Genomic DNA, 22,555 nt, shown 5'->3' with positions numbered 1-22,555 from the left:
CGGGTTCTGATGAAGGCTGCGTGGGCGCGAGCGAGGCCGGTCCAGGGACAGAGGCTGGCGGCGGCGAAAACGGGTCCGCTGCGTCGTAGAGCGGCGGCGGAACGTAGTAGGCGCCGAAGTCCGCCAAGACGGCCGCACGCAGCTCATCGTATGGCCGGCCGCCGAAAGCAGAGTAGGTGAGCCGACGCAGGAGGTCGGCCGGGAGGATGTCACAAAGGACTTCGTGTTTGAACGGCTGGATGGTGATGCCGTTCAGGTACATCGCAGCCTCCAGTTGGGCGAACCACCCGCCGACGCCTGCAGGCCGGAACGCCGGGAGCGGCGGGTCGAAACTTGGGTGCTGCCAGTACGCCATGCTGGAACGCCGCTGCGATAGAAGGCACGGTTCGCCAGGTCACCACTGTTGAGGGTTTTGCGGGGTCGCAGCGGAGCACCAGAGAGAGACGACCAGCGTGGCAGGCTTCTAGTTCCGAACTGCCCGTGCCGGGCGTGCGCCACGAGCACGCGCTGTCCGTCTTTATTTTCCTCTAGCGCGCGCTGTAACGCCGATCTCAGCGCCGGCGCTTTATAGCGTCGCCGGGCGCTACACTTCTAACCGAAAACATTGCAAGTTTAGCACTAAGGTGCTCCGTACCGGCTGGCTCAAAACGGTTGCCGTGTGCTGGATCAGACACGTCCCGGGCTGTAAGAAGTGCAAGTTGCTGGGCTAGTTGGTGCTGTTGCATCGTGGTGGAGCAGCGCAAAGGACGGGACACAAGCAACAAGGAAGGAAACAGCGCCTGTGTACGTCCTTCCTTGTTTCTTGTGTCCCGTCCTTTGCGCTACTCCACCACGATGCTGTAAGAAGTGCTAGTACTTAATTAGGAAACCTTGTCCGCAGATGTTTAGCACTTTCTAGTTGTATCACAAAACAGGAATGAATGAAATTCGTACCTGTTATGGACTTAGTTGGTTGCAGCCCCACTTGGACTCTTCAGGAAAGAACTAGTACATGGGATGAAAAGAAGCCGTTTTCACATCACGTGTTGCAAATGCTTGCCATCCATTGCGATGCACAGTAGAATGTGGTCTTTGATGGAATTCACAGGAGAAAGGACCATCTCTCGCGGAATCTTTTCAACTGGCATATTGATACACTCCATCAGGTCTTAGAGGTTCGCTGGCTCCGTATTGAAAGCTTCGTTCTTAACGTATCCCGACAGGAAGGTATCCAGTGATCACAAATCAGGCGATCTTGAAGGCCACGCTGTTGTTCCTGGGCTCGTCCTGGGCCTCGTCCGTCCAAAGCACTTCGTGCAGGAATTCCGAGTCTCCATCACATTTAATTAGACACCAGTTGCAAAAATCGAGCCGTTACTGAAAGTCATTCGGTGTCACTTCCTCGTGAAGGCACATATGATAGGCCTGGTAGCTGTGTTTTGATAGTGACCTCCAAACTGATACTTGCTTCTGGCCTGACAAACGTACTATCGGTTACAAAAGTGGTATACTCCACGCGGCGGGAGCCGGAGCAGCGGAAAACTGCGTTGCAACGCCGTCTACAGGCGGCATCTCGGACCCACACAGCCAATCCGTGACCTTTATTATCAGCAGGAATGTCGCTTGGCTCGTTCCAATGTTTCAAAAGTGCGCCGTTTCCACGACAAGTTAGCCACGCGCGCGCGGGCATTTGATTGCATCATGACGGTGCCCGCCCCGGTTCTCAAGCCATATCTAGAACGCGCGGAGAAAAATAGAAGACACAAAATGAAAAGAGGGCCACCAGATTGCGACTGCTGCGGCGCCGCTCGGCATTTTGGCCAAGGTAGATGTACTATGGTAGCGTAGGCTGCATAGAAGCCCATACGTTCAAAACATGGCTGCTCATGGTGCGCAGCCAGCGCCGTCTTCCAAATGCGTGGACAACTAAAAAGTGACGTCATAATTAAAACAAAAACGCGACGTTGAAGTCACATGTTTTAGTGACGTCATATTCGTGACGTCAGCGTCACGTGCTGCTTGGCGGGAAAAATAAACTGCTGAACGCCGCGACGCTTCAGCGCAACACCCGACACGAGAACGAAGAAAGAAGGCGCGACGAATGCCGACCATCAACGCTATTTTTAGGCAGTCAGTTCTCGTTGTGCCTTTTTCCTTCGTCCTCGCCTCAGGTGTCGCGCTGAATGTCGCAGGTGTAGCGCTGAAGCGATGAAATGTGACGCCGCCAGACAGGTTATCGCTCGCACATCGTGCAACCGCACACCTCTTTTTTGCGTACGGGGGCCCCATGGCCACAGACGATGCCCTTTTGGGGCAAAAGCAACAGAACCGCACCCAACCGAACGAAACTACACAGAAGCGCTGGCAAAAGGGAAAAGCGGCAACTGTACACGAACGATGCACACCAAGAACTCGAGCAACAAGCAACGAGGAAAAAGTAGGGCTAGCAGAATCGAGTTTCAAATAAAAGCAAGCAGAATGGTCAAAAGATATGACAAGGGTATGACATCAGAGCACCGTCAACCTTGGCATCGTCCCGCTGCCATTGCCGCTGCTCTGAGCGAACGCTGTCATAAAAATTTTTACAAAGCGAGCGCTATACTTTCTAACAAAATGCACACAACTAAAACATTTTAAAAAGGAATCACTGCAATTGTTTTCGAATGCTTTTGAAACCCAAAATATATCCTAATTATTTTCCTCTTCTAGTCGTGTTTGTCCACTCATTTCATTTTGGCGCGTTAGTTCCACCACTAATTTGATGTCGCTAGCACTTGGTTTTGGACCGCATTCAGGCTCCAGCTTCGCGACCTATTTCAATTGACCTTGTTTTGGCGAGCAAAAGCACGAAACATTGAAACGAGTCAAGCAACATGCCTGCTGATAACAAAGATCGCAAATTGGCTATCTGGGTCCGAGGTGCCGCCTGCACATGGCGTTGAAATGCACTTTTCCGCTGCTCCGGCTCCCACCGCGTGCAGTATACCACTTTTATCCCCGATAGTATGCGTAGACATCAATGTAAAAATCGACGGCTGCGCTCTCAGGTCTCTTCCTTTTCTGAACATGAACAGATCCAGTAGACATAAATCGGTTAAATATCAACACGAACGTGGGACTAGTCGGCACACGACGACCAGCATTTTGGGCAGCAATATATAGGCTGGATGCCAGCTCCACGTCCATTTGCACGCTCGCATAAGCGATCACAATGTCCACCCTCTCGGCAGTTGACTATTGTGGTTGCGCTGGCGCGGCTATTCCCACAATGCACACATTGCGGCGTGATGTTTTAATCCTAGGCGGCACTTCCACACATTCAAGGGATTTGAAACACCGGCACTGCAATGGCCTTGTCACACGCGCATCTCCAAGACAAGCACCTGAAAGGCGAACGACTGCGCTCTACTGGGAAACTGAAGCTAACACGCGCTACCACAACCGCAAGTACAACTGCCCGATAGCACACTGCCGCGCAAGCTCCCCTTGCCACGCTGACAAAGCTTTTCTTTTTCCGACGTGGTTCCTAGTGCGTAGCGATTATAAGAAAACAGATGATCAACCTAGTGAGAAAATGAATTCACCATGACGCACAAGAACGAGCCTGTCGGACAGCTATGCCAGAAGTGGCGCGACGAGCCCACACACACACACACACACACAAAAAACGCCTGCAAATGCGCCCATTAGGGCTCTCGAAGTCGACGGCCGCGTAGCAGACGATGACTATAATTTTCCTTACTTTGAGTGACCAAGCAGACGATAACGCCGGCTGCGGTCTAAGCTGAACGCCGATATTCGAGGCAAGTTAGCACACGCGTTTCAAATTGGGCGCTGCATTCATTAGGACACATCACCAGCGGGCGCTTCGCTGACGCCATACTTCCGCGCTCCTAGTGCGCTCAGTTTCGGTCGCGTGCGATAAAAAAGGGTCTGAATTCTTCGCGCTGCAGGCTTCTATAAATTGAGTTTTGTTCGTTTCAAAAACTGATATGTCATCGTCTTGTTCACGGCATCGAACTCCCAATTGGGACTAACCAACCAGCTACGATAATTAAAAAGTTAATTAGCCGCCGCGGTGGCTCAGTGGCTATGGTGCTCGGCTGCTGGCCCGAAAGACGCGGGTTCGATCCCGGTCGCGGCGGCTGAATTTCTTTGGAGAAGAAATTCGAGGCCTGTGTACTGTGCGATGTCAGTGCACGTTAAAGAACCCCAGGTGGTCGAAATTTCCGGAGCCCTCCACTACGGCGTCTCTTATAGCCTTAGTCGCTTTGGGACGTTAAACCCCATAAACCAACCAACCAAAAAGTTAATTAGGGGATTTTTTTAATAACCTGGATAATCAGAGGGATTTAGCAGCATGTTATGTCCGCCGAGGCGGAGAGTATGATCCTACACCTATTTATTGCATTATTGAACCCAATATTTTCAGGAATGTTTGAAAGTGTTCCCTGAAACTCCCGGTATATTGTACGATTTCACAACAGCAATCTATATATCCGCTGATCACCCATTGATAGGCTTGCACTGTTTTGATAAAAGCGTTGTGGCGATCGTCACAAGCGTTCCTCATTGGTTTCCAATGGTCATCTTAACTGCTCCATTCGAGAGATGGAAAAACTTCAGAAAAAAGATTTTGCTACGCATAGGAAAAATTGACCATTACCCATGTTTGGTTTGAATTATGGTTCTTAAAGTCCCAGAGCGACTCAGGCTGTGAGGGACGCCGTAGCGGAGGGCTCCAGATAATTTCGACCATCAGTGGTTCTTTAACGTGCACTGACATCGCACAGTACACGGGCCTCTAGAATTTCGCCTGCATCGAAATGCGACCGCCGTGACGGGATCCGACCCGCTTCTTTCGAGTCAGCAGCCGAGTACCATAACAATCGAGCCACTGCGGCGGCTATGAACCATTACCTTCAATGTTTCCATAAGAGTACCCTACAGTTTTTCGAAATTCAATTTTTTTATTTAAGAACATACCCAACAATTCTGGACAAAAGCATATTTGAGCAGGAAAACCTTTTTTAATGCAATTTTTCATGTAATGTAAGATTTCACTATAACAGTCCCGTAGGTCACCCAATGGCAGTCTTGCAGTTTTTGTCATTCAACGTTTTTGCTATCGTCAAAGGCGGTAACTATTGGTTTTCTATATGGGAGTCTTAACTCTCCGATGCGATCCGTGGAAACGCTTGAAAGAAAAATTTTGTGACATGTGAGAAGGATGCACCATTAACTTCAGCATTTCCGTAAAAGTATCTTACAATTTTCCAATCGTCAAAATTTTTGTCCGAAATTCTTGGAAATGGTCGGACATGCACAACATGCTGTTGTCAGTTCGCCTTGTGTGTCGTATAATTTGTTTCCTTTTCGTTAATAAAGTGCATAGCGCGTTCCATGTATCACGTACAACCAACTAGGCCCAGCTCTTGCACTTTTAGTAGTCTGTATATTTTTCGCACGTCTTAGCTGAGACCTCTCCGCGCACGCACCAAGCAAAATAAACCTTAACAATGCAGTGTACAATGTTAGCTGCCGAGTGGTGCGATCCAGGGGCGCGCTGACCACGCGGAACTCGCAGTAAACGCTGTAACACGCGTGTGTAAGCGGGGCTGCGGCACAGATGTCCCAGTCGGTCCTTCATCCCTGATTGGTGTGATTATATTGGACGTTTTCTGATTTTAACGCGAAAGCCGTTAATGCCTCATCGTTGTAGGCAGAAGGTTGTCGACGGAAGGTTGTCAGCAGCGGAGTCAAGCTTTTCGGTTGGTCGAAATGGTTATGACGTCAGAGTGCGCGGATTCGCAGTAATGAGGTCACCCACGGGTGCCTAACGCCCCCTTATGGGGCAGACAACTAATAAAATAGTGGTCATCCGCTCCGACAGGGGGCGTAAGGCGTCCGTGGGTGACCACATTGCATACCTCATTACTGCGAACTGAGCCATGGATACAACCGAGCTCATCGAAGCAGAGAGAGAGCCGTGCTAAAGAAGCAGTCAAAGTCGGCAGTCAAAGTGTGTAGTTGTAGGGTGTAGTCAAATAAAGCACTAGTACAGCACAAACAGTCTCGCAGTCAATGCCAAGCAGTGCGCCGGGAAAGGCTTTCTTCGCCTTGCAGCCCTCTAGAGAGCCAAAGTGCCCCCTGAATTTTTTGGTCGTTCTGTCGTAATGCAGGTGATCCACCATTCGACCGATGTGGCCCGGATTCGCATCATGATGCAATACGGGGGCATCTACTTGGACCGGGATGTGTTCGTGGTTAACTCTTTGCGCCGATTCTTGCGCTACGAGGCAACGCTTGCCATTCCGCACAGGGGATTCCTGGGCAACAACCTCATGATCTTTCACAAAGATGCCCGCTTCCTCAAACTATACCTCGAAACATACCGCCAGTGAGTACAGTTTGGTTCTGCATGCCACAAACCCTCCTTTCTTGTATTCGAAGCACTAATACTATGGCTAAGCCACGAGCAAGATCTTGCGATGTTTGTGCCTTCGTGTTTAGTGAAATAAATAAGTAAATAAATAAATAAATAAATAAATAAATAAATAAATAAATAAATGGCAGTGGTTTAGCTCTGGATAAACCTGGAGGATTGCGAAAGCAAAGAGGAGAGAGAGAGAGAGGCGATGGAGAGCGCGCGGCAGCGGCGGAGGCCCCGGCACGTTAGCTATGCGCCGCTACTGCGCATGCGCAACTGGCGGGCGCAGTGGCGGCACCTCTGAGTCACCCGCCCAGCGACGACGGCGGCGTGCCAGCTGTGCGCCGCGTGACGTCACTGCTCCTCGCGCATGCGCACTATGGCTTTTCGTCAGCTCCGCGAAATGGCTCGGCTACTCTCGTAGTGTTGCTTCCGCAACAAAAATAAATCAAACAAATATCAGCTACACTCTCGCTCCGCGCATTGCACGTCGTATTCTTCATCGACTGATATTACCTTGAAACTAATATTCGCGCTTGGAGCTACGTGGCGGTACTGAAAGTGATGTGCGCTGCATGCGTTGGCGTGGACAACGCTACGGCAGAAACACGGCACTATAGTAGGACACAACTTAAGAAAAAAAAAAGCAGCAGCTGCTAACACTGAACGCCCTGTATTACTCCGCTGGCCAATCGCAACAGTAAACGAAATCAGTCTTTTAATGTTTGACTGTACCAAACATTCCACGTATCAAAATTCTAGCGCTCATAATTTCTTTCTTGGGATAAGCTTCTTGTTTAGGTAGCAGACTAGCTTTTCTTTGTGGAGGAATTCTGTGCGAGGAGGCTGATTGTGGCCGAAGCTTCACTGCATACATAACTTGTATCCGACTATAGTGCAATACGCGTTGTTGTTGACAACATTGCTTCAGAAACACGGCACTGGAACATAGGCCGCTGACTTACGCTGACACTGACGATTAAAAAAAGTTGAAGACGGGCATAAATGGTTTTCGGGATCAGTGGACACCTTAGTCGAGGTTTCACCTACGTGGCAGTAGTGTTCACACTGCAAAAAAAAAAAACGCTTTCGCAGTGTATTTCGTGCTGAGCAATGCCATTTTTCTTTTTAGCAAACAGAATTTGCACCGCTCACTTAAAGCGATAAATAGCAGTTGTAATGCATCTTAAGGGGGCACTCAGTGGGAATAGCATCATCCAAATTGTCGTTGTTAGTAAAATGCGATTATTGGGCTCCTTGTGCCTATGTTTGTGTCTTGCCTTCAGCAAAGGGAGCCTTCGTTCTTACGATAATTGGCGCCGTCAATTAAACATTTTTTGCGTCATTCAATTCAAACACATTGCTTCAATAATGAAAAAGAGTCTGTGATGAGCGGCTGCAAGCAAACCGTAACACCCCCCTTCTCAACTTTTCGGTGATCTCTACCAGTGATCTAGTTTTCGGTGGTGATCTCTACCAGCACCGTCTGTCGGCGGCTGGTAGAGATCACCATAAAACAGTGGGGATATTTTAAACAGTAATTAAATTATTTAAAGCACTAATCAGTCCTGAGCGATTATGTAGGAACAAAGCGATAACCACTACGAACTCTTCCTACTAGCTGCTAGATATGACCAATATCATGACTCCTGCGCTCACATCCATTTTTTCGGCGGTCGTAGGAATTGATTGTAAAACATTTTATTCGCCGGGAAGAGCTTGGCAAGAGGTCGCGTTAAGTGCTCGAGAGTACATAGCCCTCGACGACTTTGTCAGCCCACTCCACCGCCAAAACTTGCGTTCTGGGGTCAGAGCTAGCCAGCACGGTCTCCCACCGCTCGAGAGAAGGAGCTGTAACTAGATCAGCCGGAGGTGGCTCTATTTTGCAGTCCCACATGATGTGATCGTAGGTAGCACGGTGGCCACAGTGTTTGCAGTTTGGGTTGTAAAGATCTGGATAAATGTGCGCGAGGTGTGATGGGGTGCGTATCGATCTCGTCTGTAGACGACGCCACGTAACCTCTTGTTCTTTAGTAAGTCTTTTGTCTGGAGGGGGGAAAATTCTCCTCTCTAGTTTAAAATGATTGGTGAGATCATGATATGTGATCATGGAGTCCTTCGTGAAATTCAGGGAGCCAGACTCATCCACTGCCCGGTCGACGAAACCTCGGGCTTTATTGTGGGCTGCCTCGTTCCCCGGATTCCCCGAATAGGCTGGGACCCATATCAATTCGGAATAATTTGGTGAGAATTTGGTTGCGTTAAGGATTCTAAGGGAGGTGTTTGTAATTCGCCCTTTAGCGAAATTATTGATACCCATTTTGGAATCGCTGAAGATGATGCTCCCTTGGGTATGCGCTAGGGCGAGGGCTATAGCCGCCTCTTCTGCCGTTTCAGAGGATTTCGTTTTGATTGTCGCCGAGACGATGTGGTCACCATTCTCGTTCACAACCACAATTGCAAAGGCATTGATATACTGTTGTGTCCCCTTATTGCTTTTGTGTGTGTGCGCCCCCGCATCCTCCTCCTAACGACCACTCGCATCCTCCTCCTAACGACCACTTGCCCCTCGTCGCACGCTGTCGCCAGATGCCCCCCCATGGTGCGCCCCCGCATCCTCCTCCTGTTTTGGGAAGCCACCCCCTCCCGTGGACGCTTCTCCGCTCCCTCCTTTCTTCGGGCGGCCAGTTCGGCTCCTGCCTCGGTCGACGCTGGTCGCACCCTCATCGGCTTTAAATAAACGAAGTCTTAAAGTACCGTGTGCGTCTTTCGCTGCATTCAACACAGCGACCGGACACGACAGTGGCGACGAGAAAGTGGATTCGACCCGCGCTACGCAACGCTATTGACAAGCCATGGCTACGCGAGGGTTTCCCAATCAGATACCAGAGTTCAACGGCTCATCGTGGTCATCGTGGGTTGGACGCCTTCAGTTCTACTTTGAAGCTAACAACATCACAGACCCAGCCTTGAAGAGGGCCAACCTGCTGACGCTGTGCGGGGAGCAGACCTACGATACTGTCTGCGCCCTTATTCAGCCAAGCACACCAGCGGCAGTGTCTTACGACGACATCGTAAAAGCGCTGCAAAAGCACTACGACCCAAGGCCATCCGAGGTCTACAGCCGGGCTCGCTTCCAACGACGAGATCAACTGGGAGGAGAAACTGTGAGCGCCTACGTAGCCGCGCTCAAGAAGCTCGCTGCCGACTGCAATTTTGGAACGCTGTCGACAACAGCTACCGGGCAGGAGGGAGACGCAGCTTCTTCTGCTAACACCACCATGCTTCCCTTGGACGTGATGTTACGCGACAGATTTGTGTGCGGACTGAGTGACGAGTCACTGCAGCAGCGCCTGTTCGCTGAGAAGGACCTCACATTCAGCAAAGCTTACGACTTCGCCGTTCGAGCGGAGAGCGCCGGTCACCAGCAGAGAGGGATTCGCCGGAACACCGAGCCGGTACACCAGACAAGCAACCAGGTGCGCAAGCCTTCTGTTGTTGTAAAATCGGTCAAAAAGGCACAACGCTGCTGGCGGTGTGACGACCAACACAACCCCCAGGGATGTCGATTCCAGTCAGCCACGTGTAATTTTTGCCACAAGCGAGGGCATATCGAAAGAGCATGCATTACGAAACGGAGACTTGCCAAGATAAAGTCACCTTCCCAGCCTAATCACAGCGTCAACGCCTCAGAGAATACGCCGCTATCTGATCTCTATGGAACAACATCAGCAACACCATCTGTGTTGTACGACCTGAACACCATGAATCTCGGCACGCGACCGAAGATTTTTACAGAAGTAAGCGTACATCACCAGCTGATTAAGTTCGAGGTGGACTCCGGCGCAACCTGTACTCTGATCAGTGAGGACACGTTCCGAACTTCATGGCCATCTGACGCACCAGCCCTGCAACAAGACGACACGCACCTGCGAACGTGGTCAGGACAGAATCTGCCACTATTGGGCTCTGCCAACGTGCAGGTTAACTACAACGGCCAGACCCATACGCTACCTCTGCTTGTTGTGAAGGGCTCAGGATCAAGCCTTCTAGGGAGAAACTGGTTTTCTCCATTAGGCGTGATGATATGCGGCATACACCAGACGCCGAGCCAGAACATGGTTGAGCAACTGCAAGAGAAATACGAAAGAGTATTCTCGGAAGAGATTCCAGGAAACGAAGGGCCCCCGGTCACACTGGAGTTGTTGGACAACGCGCAACCCAAATTTCTGAAGGCCAGGCCGGTGCCGTTTGCTCTCCGAGATTCAGTTGAAAAAGAGTTGGACAAACTGGAGCAGCAAGGTGTCATCGAGCCGACGCAGCATTCAGAATGGGCCACACCACTTGTCGTAGTTCGCAAGAAGAACGGAACCATACGCCTCTGCGGAGACTACCGGAGCACCGTCAATCTTGCGACTAAAGCGTCCTCTTACCCGCTACCGACACCTGAAGAAGTATTCAGTGTACTACGTGGCGCAAGAGTCTTCAGCACATTGGACCTCACCCAGGCGTATCAGCAGCTGAAGGTGAGCGAGTCAACTGCTGAATTATTGGCAATTAACACACTGAAAGGCTTGTACAAAGTCAAGCGACTGCCTTTTGGCGTAGCTGCAGCCCCGGCCATATTTCAAAAATTCATGGAGACAGTGCTTCAGGGCATCCCAGGAGTTTGTGTCTACCTTGACGATGTCATCATCAGTGGCACTTCCACTGAAGAGCATGCAGTGCGCCTAGAGCTCGTTCTCGAAAGGCTAGCAAACGCTAATTTGTGCATAAGCAAATCGAAGTGCTGTTTTGCGGTGCCAGAGGTGCAATTTCTGGGACACCGAATTGATGCGGAAGGCATTCACCCTACCGAGGACAAAGTGCGAGCGATCACAGAAGCACGAGCTCCAACAAACAAGCAGGAGCTACAGGCTTTTCTCGGACTCTTGACGTTCTACGACCGGTTCTTGGAACAAAGAGCTACCGTGGCCAACGACTTATACCAACTCCTTCGGAAAGATGTGACATGGACATGGTCGCCACGCCATCAGCAGTCATTCGATGCCCTGAAAGACCTGATTCGAAGATGTACAGTCCTCCGCCACTACGACGAAGGGAAGCCTCTGCTTTTGGCTTGCGACGCATCACCGTACGGAGTCGGCGCGGTTCTATCGCAAACTGACGAGCAAGGAAGGGAAGCTCCCATCGCCTTCGCCTCACGTACGTTGTCGCAAGCAGAACGCAACTACGCGCAACTTGACAAAGAAGGGCTAGCCATCGTCTACGCGGCGACACATTTTCACCAGTACATTGCCGGCCGGAAGGTGACCTTTATAACCGATCACCGACCGCTATTGGGCATTCTGGGACCACAAAGGCCTATGCCACCAACTTTGTCTCCGCGAATGACACGTTGGTGCATCAAACTCTCAGCGTACGACTACGCTCTGGTCTACCGCAATGGGAGTAAACATCAAAACGCCGATGCGCTAAGCCGTCTGCCACTAGACGCAACTGTTGACGAACCATTTCCACCAGGAGACGTTCTGATGTTCGAAGCACTGCCAGAACCTCCGCTTACAGCAGGCACAGTTGCAGCATCTACGCAGAAGTGCGCAGCTCTCCGGCTAGTTTACACAGCTGTTCAACAAGGCAACGTGCATAAACTCAAAGGGGACAACTTCGACGCTTACCGCAGGCGAGCTACAGAGTTGAGCACCCATCGCGGCTGCATCATATTTGGGTCCCGAGTTGTGATGCCGAGAGAACTACGCGCACAAGCTATGTCTCTCATCCACGCCGGACATCGGGGCATCGTTGCAATGAAAAAGTGTGCCAGAAGCTACATGTGGTGGCCTGGCATTGACAACGACATCGAAACAGTGGTGCGAGAATGCAAGCCTTGCCAGAGCAGCCGGAGCGCCCCGCCGAAAGCTCCTGTCCCAGAATGGGAAAAGCCAGACACACCATGGCACACACTGCACATTGATTTTGCAGGACCAATTGAGGGCTGCACTTTCCTTGTGGTCGTAGATGCCTACACAAAGTGGCTTGAGATAAGGCAAATGGGACAGACGACTTCGGCAGCAGTCATTGACAACCTCCGATCACTATTTGCAACGTTCGGCCTGCCGCGCAAGGTAGTGTCGGACAACGGAACACCGTTTGTGTCTGCGGAGATCCTCAAGTTTTATCGCGACAACGGGATCTCATCAGTTACATCGGCCCCCTACCACCCAGCGACAAACGGACAAGCCGAGCGCTACGTAGCCGAGCTAAAACGCGCCCTTGAAAGAGATCAGACAGGCTCGCTGCAGCGCCGCCTTGCGCGCTTTCTCTTCAAGCAGCACACGACGGTTCAGAGCACAACAGGCGAGACCCCCTCGAAAATGATGTTCGAGCGTGAAATGCGAACCCAGCTCACAGCCATCCTCCCCGAGCCAAAGGCAGAGACGTTCCGGGAAGAAAAAGCAATTCCGCGCTGCGGCACGCTTAATGAGGGGCAGCGCGTCCTCGCCCGACAGTTTCTGAAAAAGCCACGCTGGGAGGAAGCTACAATTGTCAGACGCATAGGCCTGCGCTCTTGGCTCGTCAACATACATGGCACAGTAGCACGCCGACATCTCAACCAGCTGCGTAGATTTACGACGCCGTCTGAGAGCTGTCCGCCAGCGGAGAGAACACGTGCACCATCTTCCCACATAGCCTGGCACCTCTTCCCGGAAGAAGAGACTTCGCCCAGGACAGACCTAGGAGACACAGCGAACAACAGCCAGCCTACAAGTGTTTCTCCCCCGAGCGCACAAAGCCAGCGCGCCTCCACGCGTGAGCGCCGACCCCCTGCACGATACCAGGCAACTTTCTAAGGGGGAAGGAAGTGTTGTGCCCCCTTATTGCTTTTGTGTGTGTGCGCCCCCGCATCCTCCTCCTAACGACCACTCGCATCCTCCTCCTAACGACCACTCGCATCCTCCTCCTAACGACCACTTGCCCCTCGTCGCACGCTGTCGCCAGATGCCCCCCCATGGTGCGCCCCCGCATCCTCCTCCTGTTTTGGGAAGCCACTCCCTCCCGTGGACGCTTCTCCGCTCCCTCCTTTCTTCGGGCGGCCAGTTCGGCTCCTGCCTCGGTCGACGCTGGTCGCACCCTCATCGGCTTTAAATAAACGAAGTCTTAAAGTACCGTGTGCGTCTTTCGCTGCATTCAACACAGCGACCGGACACGACATATACCTAATAGGATGTATCGGCTATTCGAAATTCCCGCGATGGTCTTCAATGTTGAGCGCTAGGCGGCACCTGGTGGCAGCCGTGCAAACTAGAAACCGTTTACCGTGGCCTAGCGCGCCGTGCTTGATTGCAGAGTCCACGAGTTGTCCAAATTTTGCTGTGCTTTTAGCCTCAGAGATGTGCAACGACAACAAAAAAAAAGTCGCCATCATACTTAAGTTTTCGATATGGCATATGGTGGCTATACCTGTATTTTATTTCGTTGTCTTACCTAGGTTCCGAAAATTGTAATTTCGCTATCAAGTAGAACGATATAAATGAACTTTAATATTTATAGTGGATCCTTAAAGGGCCCGGAAACACAATCTTAGTTTACTGTTTTGCTTGTTGATCGCGTACAGTCAGTTATAATGGTGCTATTAGCGTCGGTAATACCGTGTATCTTCCGTTTTTTAATATTTTAATGTCCTCCCCAAAACAAATTCATGGCTCTGATGGTGTCGCCACACAGTGGCGGGTTTTAGCAGCGGATATGACATCACCTGGCGCGAGCTTGATGATCGGACAAACAGTAAATATACTGAAAATTGTTTGAATAAATGAGGCACATTTTGTCACCTGCCTGTGTTTTATATTAGATCCACAAATACAACTTGTTTGTTTTAGATAAAAGCCCTGCAAAGCAATTAAAATAAAAATACACCACCAGGGGCGCTCTGGCATGGAAACGACGCTGCCAGTCTCAGCAAGAACTAGTTACAGAGAGCAGGCAACCATGGAGTGCAAACTTCCGCCACGTGCTGTGGCTGGCTGTTTTGATTGGTTGCGCCAGGTGCCGTCATTGGGAGAGCGAAATAGGAGTGGGAAGCCCCGCCAAAATCGAGTTGAGGGCAGCGTTTTGTTTGCTTGTATCTTGAAATTTCTTCATTGAATAACTCCCGTTCGTGTGCATCGATTCCTGTAATTCTTTTTAAGTCAGCATCTGTGTGACATACAGAACCCACCTGAAGTATAGCCGGTAACCCCCCAGGCAGTGTTTCGCAGCCCCTTTAATAGTGCCCTGAACCCTTCCGCACTTTCTTTCTTGGTGAGAGCGACAGGCAATCGCATTCAGCAAGGCAGACTACGCGTTCCTTACAGGTCATAATGACCTAGTGCTACACCGTAAACTTGAGGTGGGAGAGGCCAGATGTGCGTCTGTATTAACTCACGTCCTGGCTTGAGAGTGCACTCGGAGACTGTTGTTCTGTTTATTAATGCGGAAGCATTACTGAGCTGTATCGGCGGTTTCATGTCCGCAAAACGTGTCGGCAACAGTTGCGGTAAACTATAAAGAGATATCGTCTAAAAAGTGGATATAATCGAAAGGTGGTGATGTGAGGATGCCGGGCAGAAAATGTGGTGCCAATCAAATCATTAGTGAATTAATTAGAGCCAAGAAAGTGACCAAAAGAGGGACTGGCAAGCTCTTGAGCGGCGCGTAATTTGAATCGCCGGAAGTTTCGTACCACGCCACACCACCACCTGACCTACCACGTGATTGGCCCGCGTGACCAGAAAGGTGAGCGGAGGCAACGCGCGGCACGAAATTTGAATGTCCGAAACGATTACCGAGGTGAAACGATGGGTGCTTTGGCGTTAATCGAAATCTAGTCAATAATAACAAATTACAAAACGCCAGTGTTAAAGGTGCACTGAAGAGGAATCTGAACTCGGTCTTTTTGCCGCGAGAACTCGATCTACACGTTCCGAGCATTCTTAGAAACTTCGACTTATTGCCCTGTGTGGCCAATTCCCCTAATTAAATCAAATTAACGTCCGGCTCCCGCCTTTACTTTTTAATTCTCCCCGTACGGTTGGCGGAGTCGACCAGCGCGTGGAGTGCCTTTCAGCCAGCTCCGTGGAGGCTTTGTGTTCGCTTTATTTTGTTTTTTAGGTTTCCGTGAATAAATAGTTTCATTCGCAGATAATATAGCCGCAAAATAAGCCCGAAGAAATAAAAATACGCGCGGACTATTTGCTTCTACGGATTACCACGTATTACTCCGCCGATGGCAGAGCCGCCACGGGACTGGGTTAAAGGCGCTCCACGCGTTCGTCGACTCCGCCCACCATACGGGGAGAATTAAAAAAATAAAGGCGGAAGCCGGATGTTAATTCGATTTAATTAATGAAATCGGCCACACAGGGCAATAAATCGAATTTTCTAAGAATGGTCGGAACGTGTAGGATGAGTTCCCGAGGCAAAAAGACGAGTTCAGATTTCTCTTTACTGCCCCTTTCAATGAAGCTGAATTAAGGTGCATTGGAGTGAATTAAGGTGCATTTGAGTGAATTAAGGTAAGATAACAATACAGTAAGGTGGTTGAATGTTAGTATATTGTTACTTAATGATAAATTGGAATCAATTAACGGTGAATTAGAATAAATAAATTGTGAGAATATTACGAATTAAGTGTGAATTAAACTGATTAATTGCGCCAAAATTTGAATTACGTGAATTATGTGTGAATCGAGTGAATTAATTTTAAACTAAATGCGAATTAATTATAGAGTAAAGGCCGGGATACATGCGACGTTTTTTTCGACGACATTCGCGCGGCAGAAAACGTCGTGGCGGCGCGACGCCCGGCTGGAGATACATGGAGCGTTGAAGCGGCGGCGCGCCGCCGCGTATCCATCGACGCGAAACCAAATGTGATCAACAAGTGGCAAACACCACTGTGCAAGCAGGTCTGTGAGAACAGCGACGCTAACCATTCAGTTAAAATCAGGAAAGTTTCACTTCGACACCTCTGTACAAATTTTAGCACGCGCGCTTAAGTATCCGTAAAGATTTCCGTGCTCGAATGCATGCCGTCGCGTACCTTTGGACGCCCGCTCAGCCGCGGACACCAGCGGCTGCGGTTTTCTTCGACACATTCGCTTCAGGGAGGGAGCGCAGGAATTCCGATCCAAGATTCGGCCGTGTTATTCAAAAAAAGCGACATTTCAAGTCTGATGAAGCGTTTATTTTTACGAAAATAACATTTCCGTGCCAAAAACCCCGCGTAGCTCGTCGGCCATGGCGGCCATGTTGGCGGCGGCAGGCAGAGGACCGGAAGAGCGGGCTTTCCGCGCTGCTATTGGCTCGCTTCAGCCGCCGCTTCCTGTCTCAGCGGACGCCGCGCGTCAAAATCTAGCCGGTCCTGATCGGCGGAGGCGGGCGTTTTTCTCGACGCCGGGCGTCAAATCAGCGCCGTCGGGCGAAAATCGACGACTCGCCGCGGTAAAAACTCTCCATGTATTCCGGCCTTAATATGCATGAACTATGGTTTAAGGTGAATTATGTGGTTCGATTCTCAGATGCTACGTTACAATCTACATGGAGGCAAAGAGGAGCAACTAGAGGCGGCGAGGAGGCGTCAATGATTTCGCATCACTCCAATACGGTTTCATCAGCGCCCTCTATCGTTTTTGCCTTCACAGTGCCGCCTCGGTGGCTAAGTGGTTATGGAGCTCGGCTGTTCACCCGAAAGGCGTGGATTAGATCCTAGGAGCTGCGGTCAAACTTTGATGGAGGCAAAGTTCTACAGACCCGTGCTCTGTGCGATGTCAGTGCACGTTAAAGAACCCCAGGTGGTCGAAATTTCCGGAGCCCTCCACTACGGCGTCCCTCATAGCCTCAGGCAATGTGGGACCTTAAACCACCACCAACATTAAATCTTCACAGCTCAACTCGGGTTCTTATGGCCGAGGACTTCGGCGATAATAAATGGGAAGAAATTCATGGAGTTGCAAGTTTGATGGGGTAACTAAGAAAAGTATGAGAGCTGAGGTTGAACGGCTCAACCTAACTCAACAGCACTCTGTTATATCTCGTCTTCTGCTGCTTGTTTAATAAGGAAAGGCTGATTTTTCCAACATCGCTCGCAATAATTTGAGGATCACTGGACCAATCGCGTTTATGTTTAACAGTTCTCTAGCTATGCCGCGAACACTGCAAAACCAGAGTGGCAGCGGTCAGCACAGATGGACCGTGTTTGCCAAAAGTAACCAACCAGCCGGGTTTGTTTTTTAGTTGTGTTGTGGAGCCCTTCTGCCACTCCTAAAGGAACACTGCAGACGAATGTAAATTTTGGACCTTTGCAGATAGGATGCCACGTCCTATATAAATACGACGAGTCCACTTTCACCGGAAATGGAGCGTTTATAGGCCAGAGAAGAAAGGCAACTAAGACACAAGTGTCGCCATCACCGGCCGATGTCACGACTAAAATGCATGCGCCGACACCATTTTTTTTTTCTTCGCATAGATCTTGGAGCTGCACTACACCACCCCTAATATCAAAACGTTGATGGCGGAGGCCTTTTCAGTAAGGACGTCACGAGTTCGAACAAAACGACGGGAAAAATTCTAGAACAGCATTCTCGCCGATAAATTCCGCTTTTGCTACCGCACAAGCATCAACAAAAAGCCAAAGATTCAATTTTTACGGACGGCAATAATTCACTGGAGTTGTTCGCGGCATGTCCATGAGCTCTAAAGGTATGTAGCAGACAAGGAAAGGGAAATGAGGGTCTCGGTATACAAACAAGGAAACCAACAGCCAAAGAAACCAAGAAACATAGGGGAACTTTTTTTTTAATTTGTGTTGCTGAACATTGGAAATTTTTAGCCATTATTTTATCGCTTAAAGATAATTGATTAGAAAGCCGAAAGAAAACAACCACGTGCCGTCGGTGGGATCCTAACCCACGGCCTCCGAATTAAGCATCCGGTGCTCTACCAACTGAGCTACAGTGATGGCTGTCTAATCTGCTTTCGGGGGTATTTATTTTCACGTTTAACCTAACCTTGACAGTGTTCGCCAGAGCCCCTCTTGTCCATAGCGGCGGATGCAATACGTCCTGTATTACCAGTGGTGTGACGTGGAACGTCATCGAATAGCGAGGGCAAAAGCTATGCGAGAACCCTCTTATTCTTCCTATGGCATCAAAGCTGCCAGAACCGAGACCCTCGTCAAGCAATTAAGCAGACAAGGGAAGGGGAATGAGGGGCTCGTTATACATATGAGAGAAGCCAACAGCCACAGAAATGAAGGAACGCGGGGAATTTTTTCTATTTACTTTTTTGGGGTATTGATCAATGAAGAGTATTAGTGAATATTGCAACGCTTATAGATAAATGATTGGAAAAGCAGAAGAAATATTGCATGCAGCCGGAGGGAACCGAACCTCCGCGCTACGCGCCCGTTGGTCTACCAACCCAGCTACGGGTTGGTAGACGGGACTTTTTTTTTCTTTATTGCCTTCTTCGAGAAAACAGTTCAAAAAAACTACAGAAACCAAATCTTGAGACCAGCAAACTACCAGATCTTCCCGGCAGCCCTTGTCAAGTTTAAAATTCTCTCGACAGCCTCAAATTTTCCATCCTTGGTAGCCAATCGGGTACACATGCTTTTAATTGCATCACTTCCAAAATATGTATATTCTTCAGAAAATAGGTGCGGGCTGGTCGCGCGTACAGTAGTATCCCGCCATTCTGCAGCGTCATATACTATGGAGGCCCCAGAGCATTATACCCCTGTCAGACGAGCAACTTTAGTGACACTTTCAACGAGTGACACTCGCCTGTAGTGTCATTCGCATCGTGCCACACGATGAACTTTAATGACACTCGCTGCTGAACGCACTCGGCAAGAAGTGAGTTTGGGGAACTCACATCACTTTTCCCGAGGGGCTAAGTGTATAGCCTCGGTAGCAGCGTTTCGAAATTTGAATAAAACGTCGGCAATAAAAATGGCGTTTTATTGAACGTAGCTAATTTTCTTGCCCTCATGTTCATGTAAACTTATTTGTGTTGCCATTAAAAATATATACTGCACATATTCCGACATTCTTGTTTTCAGCTGCTATAATTTTTTAGGCAGCCGCAGCGGTATGGCTATGGCGGCTAGCATGGCGACCGTAGCAACCACATGCAACCGTTTCGGTGTGACATTTCTAGGGACCCTTGTGACGGTGCAACACTGCAGTGTTTGCAATCCAAGGAGGCTCTTTGTTAGTGCAGTGTGTGTGTGTGTGTGTGTGTGTGTGTGTGTGTGTGTGTGTGTGTGTGTGTGTGTGTGTGTGTGTGTGTGTGTGTGTGTGTGTGTGTGTGTGTGTGTGTGTGTGTGTGTGTGTGTGTGTGTGTGTGTGTGTGTGTGTGTGTGTGTGTGTGTGTGTGTGTGTGTGTGTGTGTGTGTGTGTGTGTGTGTGTGTGTGTGTGTGTGTGTGTGTGTGTGTGTGTGTGTGTGTGTGTGTGTGTGTGTGTGTGTGTGTGTGTGTGTGTGTGTGTGTGTGTGTGTGTGTGTGTGTGTGTGTGTGTGTGTGTGTGTGTGTGTGTGTGTGTGTGTGTGTGTGTGTGTGTGTGTGTGTGTGTGTGTGTGTGTGTGTGTGTGTGTGTGTGTGTGTGTGTGTGTGTGTGTGTGTGTGTGTGTGTGTGTGTGTGTGTGTGTGTGTGTGTGTGTGTGTGTGTGTGTGTGTGTGTGTGTGTGTGTGTGTGTGTGTGTGTGTGTGTGTGTGTGTGTGTGTGTGTGTGTGTGTGTGTGTGTGTGTGTGTGTGTGTGTGTGTGTGTGTGTGTGTGTGTGTGTGTGTGTGTGTGTGTGTGTGTGTGTGTGTGTGTGTGTGTGTGTGTGTGTGTGTGTGTGTGTGTGTGTGTGTGTGTGTGTGTGTGTGTGTGTGTGTGTGTGTGTGTGTGTGTGTGTGTGTGTGTGTGTGTGTGTGTGTGTGTGTGTGTGTGTGTGTGTGTGTGTGTGTGTGTGTGTGTGTGTGTGTGTGTGTGTGTGTGTGTGTGTGTGTGTGTGTGTGTGTGTGTGTGTGTGTGTGTGTGTGTGTGTGTGTGTGTGTGTGTGTGTGTGTGTGTGTGTGTGTGTGTGTGTGTGTGTGTGTGTGTGTGTGTGTGTGTGTGTGTGTGTGTGTGTGTGTGTGTGTGTGTGTGTGTGTGTGTGTGTGTGTGTGTGTGTGTGTGTGTGTGTGTGTGTGTGTGTGTGTGTGTGTGTGTGTGTGTGTGTGTGTGTGTGTGTGTGTGTGTGTGTGTGTGTGTGTGTGTGTGTGTGTGTGTGTGTGTGTGTGTGTGTGTGTGTGTGTGTGTGTGTGTGTGTGTGTGTGTGTGTGTGTGTGCAACATGGAGTTCTGCGCAGCGGCTGATACTAGAAGAGAGCGGGCGTCTTGGTCCGAATCCGAGACGTACGCCTTGATAAGGCTATGGGAGGATAGCCTGGGCGACCTCCGGCGCACGAAGCGCAATGCAAAAGTTTATGCAGCCGTCGCGGAAAAGCTGCAAGCAGCCGGCATCGTGAAGGGCACCAAGGAAGTGAAAAAAAAATTGAAAACATGGGCAATAAATATAGGTGAGTTATATGTTTGGGGCGCTCTCGTAAATTGGCATTTGCATCGCTTCCGTGTACGCTTTGTGTGGTTTTGAGCCAGCTTGTCCGCGTGCTCAATGATGCCGTACAATGACGGCCTGTGGGGCAAGTTGGTGCATGACTGAAAAAAATACTGCGGCACACCGGCGACAACGCATGCAACACTCCCACATGTGCTGTCCTTTTCTTGCGTTGTCGTCGTTGCGCCGCAATATTTTCCGTAATGACACCTAGCACGCTGCAAGTGCAAACTAAAGACTATTGTCAGTTATTTTCTGTATTCTGCTATGCTCATATTCACTCTCGGGCATATTCAACATCGATTGCGGCTTTGAATTGATACAGTGTCCAGTGAGAGCTGCAAATACAAGTGCTTCAGGCCTGCTATTTACGCACAACTCATTTAAGGTGGACGTGTGTCAAATTATACACCTGTATACGCCTGTGTAACTTGCTCGCTGCGTGGAACTTTTGGACACTCGGTGCTCATGTTTGTCTCATGCAAATGTTCCTTAATTCCCTTGTTTGCCCATTACGCTGCACCATGCCCATTTCAGACATTAATAGTCATTGAAGGACAGGCCATGCATTACCTTGCGACATTTTCATATTTTTGAAACACTTTATTTACAGTAAAGACCATGAGGTCAAGCAGTGTTGATCACAGCTTATGCATTTGTTTTTGCAGGTTTCTCAGTCGTGGAAAGACGACTGGGTCTGGGGACATCACCTGGCGCTACTACTGGGACCTGCACCGGTTGCTGGGCTCCCTACCAGTTAATGATTGCAGCTTGATGGAAGAATCAAGCTGCAATGAGAATGAAACCGCTGAACAGGTGTGTAGTCATGGAGACTGTTTTTGTTTCTAGTAAGTGCACAAAATGGTTTATGAGATCGATTTTACTGAATGCAGCACATACTTGAAGCAACAGGGAGCAGCATGCAGTACTGAAAAAATCCCATTATGCCGCACTTTGCATTGTCTTGAATTTTTTCAAACTACAGTACCCTGCAACTGCATGTAGAATCATCCCTGCTACTTTAACGCAGAACATATGTATCCTTTCAGATTTTCTCCAGCATGCTGGATGGGAGTGAAAGGGGGTCTGAGGGACCAGACGTGACACAGCCTGAAACTGAAGATGTTGCTGTCACAGAAGTGGTAGCAGATGGTACCCCTGAGCCCTTATCAGGGGCATCATCTGCTACCACTGCTGTGACAGCAACATCTTCAGTTCCAGGCTGTGTCACGTCTAGTCCCTCAGAGGCGGCGAGCTCGCCGAATCCACCTAGGAGGCAGCGGCCAGCTACAACAAAGGGGCTGGCAGCACAAACAGCAATCCTGCAGCAGCTGCTTGAAGAGCAACGGCAGCTACGTTGTGCCACGGAGCAGGAACGAGCGAGACAGAATACTCAAGGAACGCCAGCTGGCTCTTCAGGAACGCGCTGCCAGTCGGGAAGACAGGCTGATTGATGTTCTCGAAAAACTTTTGAAAAAATAAATGTGTGAAGAATTGGATAAAACATCGCAACGGAAGAC

At 49.7% G+C, this 22,555-nt stretch overlaps 1 protein-coding gene across 1 annotated transcript in view; it reads left to right on the top strand.

Annotated features, from left to right (window-relative positions):
• The window catches only part of LOC149335990 (uncharacterized), a 51,394-nt gene that overhangs the window by 14,671 nt on the left and 14,168 nt on the right, over positions 1–22,555 (top strand). The window contains exon 5 of the mRNA XM_089554054.1: positions 6,162–6,379. Within this exon, the coding sequence (XP_089410180.1) occupies positions 6,162–6,379 (218 nt within the window). The remainder of the gene's footprint in view (positions 1–6,161; positions 6,380–22,555) is intronic.

The sequence above is a fragment of the Amblyomma mixtum genome, chromosome 7 (genome assembly GCF_055824585.1).
Source record: "Amblyomma mixtum isolate Tamu chromosome 7, ASM5582458v1, whole genome shotgun sequence".
NCBI lineage: Eukaryota > Metazoa > Arthropoda > Arachnida > Ixodida > Ixodidae > Amblyomma > Amblyomma mixtum.
This window is presented reverse-complemented; position numbering and strand designations above follow the sequence as displayed.